We start from the raw sequence: 12027 nt of genomic DNA on the forward strand, positions 1-12027 counted from the left end.
AAGAAATAGAAAAAGGAGGGAAAGAAACAGCTCGCGGGACTATGGAAAGTAATATCTTATTCTAATATTGATGTGATGTAGTTGAAAAGAAAATCCCAAATGAAGCAGCTTTAAAGAAACTTACAGCTTCATGAAATATTACATCAAATAAAGTGATAAAATGAGATCATGATCCTTCTGAAAGATTTGATCTTTCTAGAAGCAAATAGTGATATATGTAAGATCAAAGAGGAGAGATATTGAAGCTTGCACAACTGACTATTTTTAAGAGCGATCTTGATGAATAAATGAGAATCATGGGAAGAAATGTGGACTTAAACATCACTAAAGTGTGCATTATGATAGGAACCAGACTTGAATGACAACATTTAACAACACAAAAATATGCCAATAAATGATATCATGTCTTCTCTTTGTTGTCTTTCCTCCATCTCTCTTCCCTCCATCCGTCGCTCCTGCCAGTCGGTAGCATTGCACGGTAACAAGTGGGTGAGCTCCGTGACCCTACCAGCCACCGCCGAGATCATGAATGACGGGGCTACCTGCGAGGTCTCCAACGAACATGGAACAGATAGCAAGAGAGTCCTGGTATCTCTCAAAAGAGGTCAGTGTCAGGAGAGGACGGCAGCGACGATGCTACGTTATCTCCCTCACTCCTTCCTCTTCATGTTTACTTCACTGCAGGCTTTTGATGTTCAGTTGTGATACAAAGATGCGTTTTTCGTAGTGACACTAAAAATTCTGGTAACACTTTCTATGACGCTCATGTCTATAATACATTATAAACATACTTATTGTTCGTTATAATCTTCTAATAGCACTGTATAATCATAGTTATAAGCACTCATACATATGGTCATGTCTTGAAGGTAACCCACAAAAACTTGCAACATTCAAAAACTCTTGCAAGACTCACTATCCGACGACTTATCCTAACCTTAACTATTCAAGGTCAATGCCTAACCTTAACCATCTCGCGAGAATTTCGCAATTTGCGTGTGACCTTCTAGACACGACCCAGCTGGCTCAGCTGTCGCCATGTTGAGAGCCGTGTAGAGGCAATCATAGATGTGCTCTGAATTTGGAATTCAGCTCCTTAAATGCCCTGACACACTAAGCCGACGTCTGTCGGCTTAGTTTTTTCGGTGTGTCCCGCACCGTCGGCTCTAGTCTGCCCGTGTCAGAGGTTTTTCGGCCGATTCAGCATGTTGAATCGGCGGCGGCGCCTGGTGGTGAGAGAATTCACTCTGATTGGCTGTTCAGCTTAAACGAATCAGTGCAAGAGAAACGGAAGTGAGTAAAGTCAAGAGGAAAAACACAGAAGACGCTTCTCATTTTTCATCTTCATCTCATCTGATCATTCCAATACACAGATATTTTCACCACATGGCCATCTGGAATGAAGCGAAGTTGTGAGTGCGAGTGGTGTGAAAATGGTCGGCAAACGCCGCTTTGTTTCATATACGTATCATAACAACGGCCTGTATATCCGCCCTCCTCGGTCTTCCGGTTTCCCTTTTTGAATGACGAATACAGACTACCGCGACCTACTAGTGTGGAGAGGCATTTCATCTCACGCAGGCGCAGAATGTACGTGGTAGTCGGCCATCGGCTGTAGTCTTTGTGGTGCAATCGAGTGCAACTTTTTGGCCAAGACAAAAGACGACGTGAGGCGACTCAACCGGCGGTCTTCGTCGCCGCTAGTTTGATGTCAGCTTGGTGTGTCCCCAGCTTTAAGTTCAGTATATCGTTTGCCTCTTAAAACTGTGATTTTTAGAAGTTATGCTATGGCTTGTGATGCTACAGTGACTTCCTGTTTCCATAGTTGATTGCTTTTCGCTGGATGGTGTTACAGATGTTTCCTAGCAACCAATGAGTTGTAGTACTTGCTTAGACTTAGAAGGGACTTCATGCATAATCTTAGTAATGGATTTACGAATAGCTGGTGAAACCGAATCCAGGTTCCTTTTGCTCTTTTACTTGCAAACTAAACCCTTCCTTCTTCTTCTCCTCCTCTTCTTCTCTTGCAGCAATTGACAACTCGGCCGACAGAGGTAGAGCCTTCTCCCTTCTCCTCTTCCTCTCCTCCCTCCTTCTCTCAGGACTCTTTGTTGTATTGACCCTGTAATTTAGAAATCCCCCCCTCCGCCCATCTCTTCTTGCCCCGGCCCCTCCATCACACGCATACACACACACACATACACCCACACACACACACACACACACACAACTCCCTCTGCTGTACTGTAATCTTGTATATTTGCCCTCTTGCTACCGAACACTGTGGATATTGTATATTGTTATTCTTCTTCTCTTGTCACCTTTGTATGATGTCTGTCCTATATTTTGTGGATGCTACTACAACTTTTGTGGCCCCTTGGGGACAATAAAGGAATCTATTCTATTCTATTCCTTCCTTTCCTCTCTTTGCTTCTTCTCTGTGTCTCCTTTTTGGCCACCTCTTCTTTTTCCGACTGCCTTCTTTTTTCACGCTTTTCCTTTTTCGCCGTTTCCCACTCGCCGGGGTGCTGTGTGTGTGTGTGTGTGTGTAGGATTTAGTAACTTTAGCTTTTGTGTGCGTATGCTCTTCGTGGTGTGTGTCTGTGGTTGTTGCTTTGCTATGCTATGGGACTGAGAAACTCTCTTTCTCTCAAAGTGCTGCTCTCTGGAAACCCTGTGCTTAAGTCAGGTCTGTATGGCTAACCCTATTGACATGTGTGTTGCGTTCGTCTACAACTTTAAGTCACTGCGTGTGTATTTATGTATGTGTGCACACACAGTATTATGTATTTGTGTTTACAAATGATAATGTGTTTGTGTATCCGTACTTGTATTACTGTAGCTGAGAGGACAGACTTTAAATTAGGACTTTGTAGGTGGAAAAAAGGAAAGTATATTGTGATGAATTTGTCTATGATAACTTGAGGTTTAACAGTTATTTTCCTTTTTGATTAATCAGCTGATTATTTTCTCATTGAACCAATGATTCATTTGGTCTCTTAAATGTCAAATGAAAATGCCTATGACAATCATCTAAACCCTAAGTTGACGTCATCAGATGTCTTGTTTTGTCCAAAACTTCACAAATTATCAATTTACTATTACATTGGTTTTGTTGGAAATGTTTCAGGTGTCCGGATATGAGAAAATAATAGACAACAAGGTGGAGGCAAAGAACCTTTCCTCCACCTTGCCGTTTATTTTCTATTTCAGGACACCACAGAACATAACAGCATGTTTTTACCACAGCCACTTATCACTGTCAAAAAAGAGAGAGACGTTATATTCAAATTTGCATCTAGTTTTCAACTTACTTTCCAGTTAATTTAATTCATGTTGAGTTTCGTTTAGCCACAGAGACAAGCAGCAGTACTGTTACCACAAGTTAAATACACGTTGGTTAACTCTTTACCGGAACTACGCCTGAGGGACAATTTAAAGAAATAGTTTGACATGTCCTGAAGTGTTGCAACCAGTGGAGACTCCAGGAAGTCACCGCTCCCTATCAAAAAATAGTCCATCACATAACCCCCTGTAAAAGCACTGAGCAAATGAGATATAAAATGTAATTAGTGAGTATTAGATGCGATAATAGGCAGATTTTTCTTTTACCTTTCGACAGAGCCAGGCTATCTGTTTCCCCCTGTTTCCAGTCTTTATGCTAAGCTAAGCCAATTGTCTTGTGGCTCCAGCAAAAAAGCAAACAAGTAAATCCCCCAAATGATTGAACTATTCCTTTAAGGGACGCCAGCCAGCCAATCAGATAACAAGTATTCTCAATGGCCGTTGTATATAATGTTGTCAATACTGTTCTTCAAAACACTTGCTAAATGTATTATAATGCTCTGGTTTATGTAGAACGATATTGAATCTGATAAAATAATTGTCATGTCCTCACAAGTGTAGTAATACAAGTGTAGGTGGATGGGTGAGTATGTTCAGTGTTGTTTTCTGGCTCTGGTCAGCTGTCTAGTTTTTATCTGTGAGTATACAGGCCCCATTATTTTGGGTCCCATCACTTTTCAGTCATTGCATTCAAAAGTTAGACTAAACCCACTCCCCACTCCTTCTCCTCTCCACCCGTCCATCCATCCGTTGTCTTCATCTGGACACCCGTCCTCTCCCTCTCTCCATCCTCCCCTCCCCATCCCGTCACCTCTTCTCTCCCTCCCGTGAAAACCCAAATGAAATTACTTTCCTTCCCTTGCCCCCTTTCTTCCACCCCACGAATCAAATACCACCAAACCCCCCACATCCCTCATGATTCCCCTCTCCCTACCACTGCCCCTTCAAAATCAAAAACTCCCCCATCTTCCTCCCACCTCCTCCACTATGATCAATCCTACACTTCCCCACCCCACACCTTCCTCCCACCTCTGTCCTCCCTCCACCACCCCACCATCCGTCCCTCCATCCCCCCCTCCATGTGTACCCTCCATTGCATTGCGGCGCTGTAGCTGACAAGCAGCAGGGAGGCTCCAGCGGGGTGGTGATAGCCGTGGTGGTGTGTGTCCTGCTGCTCCTGCTGCTGGTGGCTCTCATCTACTTCCTGAACAAGAAGAGCAAGCTGCCCTGCAGCAAGAAGGACAAGAAGGAAGTGTGAGTAGACAAGAGCGAAGAGAGAGAGGGAATAGGGAGACAGAAGGGATTAATGATGTCAGTGATTACCTCATGTGACTCAATAACCACTAAAGGTCAACTACACTAGGGTGCTTGTTGTAAGGATCTGCGAAGAAAACAGTGATAATAAAAGAAGCCCGTTCCAGCTTGCATACAATTTTTTACAAAATAAAATAAAGAAAAAGAGAAAAATGTTAAACATTAAATAAAAGCATGAATGATTCTATAAATAAATGGATGAATAAATCCAATATAAATAAAAGTTAGAGGTGTGTGCTTTCTGACAAATTAAGAGACTCTTTGATGAGAAAAAAAATACCAATTTTTTCTACCAGTAAAACAATGTATAACGGAGCTGCTAATAATCTTGATATTTCCATCTTTCAACAAGGCCATATTTTGATGGAACAAAGAAATTTCATTTCATATACAGTATTTATGTGACTCAGAACCGTGTTCACATGGTATAGAGCTCTAACCGAACATATAATAATAACAAAACGATGGCACACAAAAGGCTGAAGTACAACAAATGTTACGTAAACAAAGGAAGGACATTCTTCAAAAGCGGTTACAGCTTATAACGCCGTCTCGACCGACGCGTAGCACCCTCCCTCCAGTTCCCCCTCAGGTTAACACTGTTATCTCTGTCAGCACTGTTGTCGTAGTTTTCACTGTTAGCACCGTTAGCTATGAGCTGCAGGCTCAGCCGTTACCATGTTGAGAGCTGTGCTGAGGCAATAGAAATGCTCCCAATCTCGCTTTTAGCACCTTTAAATGATACTTTGGCAAATACCTTTCTCTATAATTCATTATGCTTACATTCACATCAAAATATGGTACTTGTGTCCCAAGTGATTGTCATTATAAGGTTTGCAGATCATCTGGTTTCTATCCAGCCCTTCATATCTTCCAGTGACTTTAGGAATTCTGGTGTTGTTCACTCTAAAGTTATAAATAGACAGCCTGTACTTCCTCAGACTCAACATTTGTGTGAAGGTGATCCATTTATGATAAGAAACTCAAAATCTGATTTTGTTAGTTTCCATTTTATATATTTTTTTTACCTGATTTGAGTGTTTTCATATCAGTATGCAGATTACAATCTGAAAATATAGAAATAATTCTCAAAATGATTGACATTGAAGGTCGTTATCTTTTAGTCAGGATATCTAAATTAGCTTGAAGAGCAGTTTTATCTTATCTTAGATTTGTAAATCTTAAAAAAAAAATAGAGTTACAGTATACCCCAATCTTTGCAGAAACATTGGGAGAACTGTAAACAAAATGTTAGAAGTAAATGGCCTCTAAAGCAATCCAGTATTCTTCTTTATGTCAAAAACATTGTGTAGAAGTCAAAACAGCAATTGCACAGTCTACACAGCAACTACTCGAGACAAGATAAATAATTCACTTTTCTTGCACTTTTCTTTCTTTGTTTCTCTCCGCAGGGCCAGTGGAGAGGTAAACAACGACATCGTGGTGGAGATGAAGACAGACAAGGCCAACGAAGAGGCCGGTCTCCTCAACAAGAGACCGTCTACAGAACAGGTCAGGCCAGTGGACACAGGCGTCAGGGGGTTAAGGGTCGTGGACCTGCAGGGTTTTGGTCAACAGTGAGCTTCTGCATTCATGAATGTGACTCATGATGCTGCAGACTAATGGTATGCAGGGACAAGTCGAGGACTCTTCAGCTAGTAAGGATGAAAACAAAGCCATTCCTGATCTGAATGGGCTTCTCACATAAAAGTAGTTTCCATTTAGTCACTTTTTTTTAATTTAGTCACTGTTTGTGGTCAGGCTTGTGAGATGTAGACGTAGATGTAGCAGAAGACAAAAAGAAACTCTAAATAAAGTAGTTCAACTTGGCTTGTAAATGCAGTTAAACAAAATACATTCAGATTATTTGGAAGTGTAGAAGCAAGCAATAGCAGCAGTGTAACAGTATAATAGTCAGATATATCTTTTGATATATTGCAGTGGTCATATAGACATAAACATGTCTACAAAGATCCCTCATAGTAAATACGATCCGTTAGACATAAACATGAGCTTTACAGTCAGCAGAAATATCTTCAGACGCATCAGTCTCGCTGATTGAGAGTCTAAAGTCAGTTTTAGTTCAAAGAGAGCAGGTTTGAGAAAGCTGTCCCCGCAGCTCAAATGATGGAGTGTGACAGCTGTAGAGAGCCGTCTGAAAATGTCATCATGAATGCAAAACATTTCATCATGAAATTTATGGTAGTGGCACATTTGACGGGAACGTAAAAGCCAGTTTAAGCGAGTCTTGTTTTATGGGATTTTTGATCCCACTGACGGCAAAACTGTGTGACATTTCAGAACTGCAGGGAGATTGCAGACATTTTCTTTTACTTTTGAAATGGATATAACGAGAAGATGTAAAAGGCGGTCTCTCCGTCCGCTATCGAGTGATGCTTCTTTCCTGAGATGTCATTAAAAAATTATCGCCCCGTAAGCTGTCTTCTAAAAGGCTGCAACCACTCGCAGATTTATGTTGGAGAATGTCTCACTATATCCGGTACGCAAATAGCTTATAATGCCAGCTGCAGAACACATGACAGTGATCTAGTGTTCTGAAATATAATACTCTGTTATCAAATGTTCTATATTTTTTACATCTCCCCTTGTTCGCTCTAATAAAGGCATGAAATGTCCCTGAAATACCTCCAGAAGTTTGATATGTTAGATATGAAATAAAATTTAAAAGATTGTATCATAGAGAATGTGTCGAGATGTTTAGAAGCATTGAGTCAGTTACTAATTCAGATTTAGTATTCCGGTTCCCGAATCTGGAAGTCAATGTTTTTTTTTAATAGGTTTTTAGTTAGATGCCTGAAATAAGGTCTGTGTTTAACACAAGCTGAAGAGATTTTAATGTTTTGTTCTACGACATTAGATACGTCAGTAAATAAACATCCCACTCGTGAATTTTTAAGCCTTTACGTGTCTTAAAAAAGCCGGGTGCTAACAAGTGACTAAATGAGACTACTAAACATCATCACGCCGAACACTAGTCTGCCTTTAATTTAGTGGTGATGCCGTGAAGTCATGCGACCGCGGTGTAGTTCGTTTATAGCCTAACGTTAGCTTTTTACTTCTGCTGATTGCGTTTCGCTTCAAAAATCATAAAAGTGGTGTTCATTTGTGGGGGATTATTTTACAGAACAAAATGTGTAAGTATCATAAACGTGTGTTTGCCACAGATCATATTTTCTGCAATAATCCAAAACCCAATGGAGAAATCCCATTGGGTTTTTGTCGAGGGAACCAGGGTGATGCTAACTTGCCGGGTTGGCCTACAAAAATATGTCATCCCTGCAGCACTCTAGTGTTTTAATGCTTTTCTAAAAGGTTACCTACAGTTAATTAGCACCCAATCTCGCAGCCCGTCGGTTATCGGTCTGATGACGATAAGCCTCTGGGGGTAAGGGGCTATATTTATGGGGTTCCTGTGTAGCTAGCGGATATCTGGACCAAGACTTCCTCTTCGTTGCGTTGCTCATTGTTTACAGTCCGATTAGCAACTTCAGATGCGAGACTGGAGTTGAGAGACAACGTGTACGACCGGATTGTTTCACAAGTAGCCAGTTTACAAGCTAATTTCAAACCAATAAAAAGCTAAATCATCGTCAGACGATAGCCAGTGGCATAGCCGAAATTGCATTTCCGCCAATGAGTTCTGCCTCTTTTGCTCTCCACACGGACTGTTTACCTGCAATTAATCAAAGCCTGCTCAAACCTGATTGGTCAATACTACTCAGACTACAAACAACTTCTTCATGTGAATGCAGAATATGTTTATAGAGATTTATTAGCACCTGATGAATTGTTGAATAAGCTGTGAATGAATATGAAGAGGAAATATTTATTTTATGAAGTTAAAGCATATTCTTCATTCAGTTTGCTTTGGGGCATGTTTGAAAAATAAATATCAAATTTATTTATTTACATCCAAGTAAAAAATATGTGAAAGTCATAAATACAGCACATATCCATCTCTAATGACGGCACATTGATCATATTTATATTGTGTGTTTTTCTCTCTCTCTGTCTGACAGTGATGAAACGAGACAATGAAAGTGACCAACGGAGGGACGAAGGGAAGGAGGAGATCAGTCATGAAGAGAACAGGGCTCATTTTTATTCACTACACAAGACTGTGGGGGAAACAAGAGGTGGAATATGGACATGGGTTTGTTTTGGGGACCTTGGGAGGCACACCGTTGGTTATGCTTGTTTTATAATCTGGAGTAGACCTCTTTGGATGGAGTTTCTCCTCTTTTTTTTTTTTTTTTTTAGAGACTCCATCCATATATGCTACCACAGGTTTAAAACCATACATGTGACATCACTGGATGACATTATTATCATGGCTTCTTTTGATTTTTCCTCACCAATCACACCTCTGGTCGACTCCTCTGCAGAGTAGAGCTGAACAGCGAGGGCGTGGCCGACACAGTCCAAACACAGTGGCACAATCTTTCTTATCTACCCCAAATGAAACACAAAATGCCATTAAGCCACTGTGATTGTTTCTGGAGCGCGTGTCTGCATGCGAATGTAACACTGAACGCCTATTCTGCCCTGGAGTCTGCACTTAAATTCTGCTCTCTCTCTGCTGGGTATATTGGGAAAAGTTATCGTGGGTTCTGTTTTTATTCACCTCAATAACAAGTGATGATTTATTCTCACAACATTTAATCCCTCAGCCCACACACGGCTGTAACATTTCCGCTCAAAGAAGCTCTGTGTTTGCTTTAGTGCTGTTTGTTTAATTGCATTTTTGCCACCTGTGAATGTTTGTGTGTTTTTTTCCCCTCCAATATCCCTAATTAGCTTTCCGTAGAAGCAGCCCAGGCATTTAATAACGCCAATGCTTTCTCTTAAATTGCTCGCCTTTTAAAAATCCAGTTACAAAGCCACCAAACAAGCAAGCTATTAGGTTGTACAAATTTGTTCTTGCCATTGCCCGCATACTTGTATATTATGTTAGTACATCAATTGTTCACTTAGCTCTCCTGTTTTCTCTGTAAATTCAAATACTACTATTACCCTGTATATTAAGCAGGAGGTGAACTGTGCATGATTTGGAAGTTCAAAGTGTCTATGATGACTAAGCCGCTGGCCCGGGACCGTAATTGCTACCATTTCTGCTCAATTATCATCAGCTTTCACTGTAAAATTGGTGGAATTTGGCGAAATGGTCGACAATCTCAAACTGTGGCCTGCCGTGTTGTCGTTTTTCCCCCCGTGACAACAAAATGGGACTGTCAGGGGGCTGCGGCGCTGTAGTCACAGATTCACCTGTTAGGAGAAATCACTGGCGCAGGGTCACTCTAGTTGGATACGAGCGGGGAAGGGAAGGGAAGGGGAGGGGAGGGTGTGGGAGGGATGGCGGGTTGTTGCTGGAGTATGTGATGTACCTTTTATTTTTACCAAATGGAGGAGTTTTTGAGTGTCACAGCAGGAGTGTTTCTATGTTTAGGTACTGGCATTTCTGTTCCTCCCCTACACTGTCGGCAGGCCATAGAGGTTTGATAGCGGGTTGACGTGCCCTTTTTACTTTGTTGTACACTGGAACCAATGGCCTTGATCTTTAAAAGAATGCCACCTCAAACCACTGTCGTTTTTATTTTGTAATGTCTGCCTACTGATCTTGCCATGTTGACTGTTAGCAAACCTGTGATGGCAGGCGAAGATAGATATCTTTTTTTATTTTTTAATGTTTTATATAAAAATATTGTGGTATAAAAACTTGTTTTTTTTAGAAAGGGGGATTCTTCATTTTGGAACTACTGAGTTTTCATTTTTCCCATGCTTTTCCACTCGCTCTGAGAGAAGAGAGAAATGTGTTTTTTTTTTATTTAGGAGATATTCTCAGTGCTTTACTTCTCTCTCTCTCTCTCTCTCTCTGTACTGTATACTGTATATTTTGTGGTACGCTGTTGTGACCTCTGTGGTGTGTTGATGTATCTTTTTATTTTGTTCCAGCTGTGTAGAATTTATAATGAAACAAAACCCAAGAAAACAAATCACAACACTGTATTCTTCTGTGTTTTTATTCCCATCTCTGCAACAGGCAATTTGCAAAAGCTGTTGTTTGTATTGTTTTTTTTATCACAAATGGGACTAAATGAGTTTTGAACTTCACTGTGTATTCTTTTTTAGAAACACAAAGTTGCATGGGAACAAGAAACTGTGTCTGGCCATATGACGACCCTTAACACACCGTTGAACATCATCTCTAAAATGTTGATAACACCAGACCAAAATCTGAAATCAAATAGCTTTTGATGTAACTCATCCGTGTATGTTTTTTTTTTCTTACACTACCCAGAAGATGACATCTAAATTGAATCCTAGCTTGCACCAAAGTTTAATCTCTTTGATATACCCGGCAATATGTAAATTTCCCCCCACATTGATTGATCCAATGATTTGTTGTGACAGAACAGAAAAATTGGGGAAGCTCATGTTTTTGCATCGACTTCATGATGCAGCGTTCTCTCAACTGGCTTTCATGTTTAGAAATGACTTGAAATGAAGCCATCAATCATCAGCAAATTGCAGTGCGGCTTTGTACATTGATCAGTAACAGTTAGTGGGATGGCTCTTATCAATACTAGTAATCATAATTGACTGTTTGAAAATTCATATATCAAAACCAAACGTTAATCAAGAGATGGGATGAAAGGATTCCTCTAAAAATCAGTTTTATTCTCCCTCCCTCTGACAGTAAGCTTACATAACAATGTGCTCTAACCTTGCATCACTTTGTGATAATTTTGCCCAACACCATGCTTATACACAGGCTCTCTGGTTACGGGCCTATCAGCGCTATTGTCCTGACACACACCCCCTACTCTGCTTGCTCTTCCATTAGGAAATTAAAAGTCTCCCATCAATGTGACCCGGAGAAATCGATCTGTGCTCCGGATACAAAGCAGCAAAGACAGATGCGAGCTGTAAGAGCATATTGGCAGATAAAGAGAATTTATGGAAATTGTAAATAACAGTGTCAGTGTCATCCCCTGCTGATGTGATGGACGTGAGGATACATATCAGCATCTCCAGAGGTTTCAGTACTATAAAACCTGCAATGAAACCTGCAAACATTTGCTGCTCCAGATGAGATTTCAGATCTATACACTGAATTATTATATAGCCTATAAGGAATGTAGAATGTTTCTAGCATCAATATGATTAATAAAAAAACATATGACATAAAAAACTGAATCTCAGCACATAATAACACGTATCAGCATCGTTGACACACATAAAGAAAAACAGTCAATCTGTATTTTGCCACTTTTGAAAGGTTTATGATCCCAGTTATCAAAAGCAACAGTGTCAAAGTATCAAAAAAAACCACTTTTGATTAATGAT

At 40.5% G+C, this 12027-nt stretch overlaps 1 protein-coding gene across 3 annotated transcripts in view; it reads left to right on the forward strand.

Moving 5' to 3' along the window:
- Positions 1-10791, forward strand: part of bcam (basal cell adhesion molecule (Lutheran blood group)) — a 59169-nt gene extending 48378 nt beyond the window's left edge. The window contains exons 12-17 of one of the 3 annotated variants that reach the window (XM_037786008.1): positions 463-604; positions 2031-2054; positions 2657-2689; positions 4458-4599; positions 6072-6171; positions 8700-10791. In XM_037786008.1, the coding sequence (XP_037641936.1) occupies positions 463-604; positions 2031-2054; positions 2657-2689; positions 4458-4599; positions 6072-6171; positions 8700-8702 (444 nt within the window). In that variant the 3' untranslated portion in view covers positions 8703-10791. The remainder of the gene's footprint in view (positions 1-462; positions 605-2030; positions 2055-2656; positions 2690-4457; positions 4600-6071; positions 6172-8699) is intronic. The other 2 variants (XM_037786009.1, XM_037786010.1) reach the window with 2 other exon arrangements.
- Positions 10792-12027: the final 1236 nt, after the last annotated feature.

Source organism: Sebastes umbrosus, chromosome 11 (assembly GCF_015220745.1).
Source record: "Sebastes umbrosus isolate fSebUmb1 chromosome 11, fSebUmb1.pri, whole genome shotgun sequence".
Classification (NCBI taxonomy): domain Eukaryota; kingdom Metazoa; phylum Chordata; class Actinopteri; order Perciformes; family Sebastidae; genus Sebastes; species Sebastes umbrosus.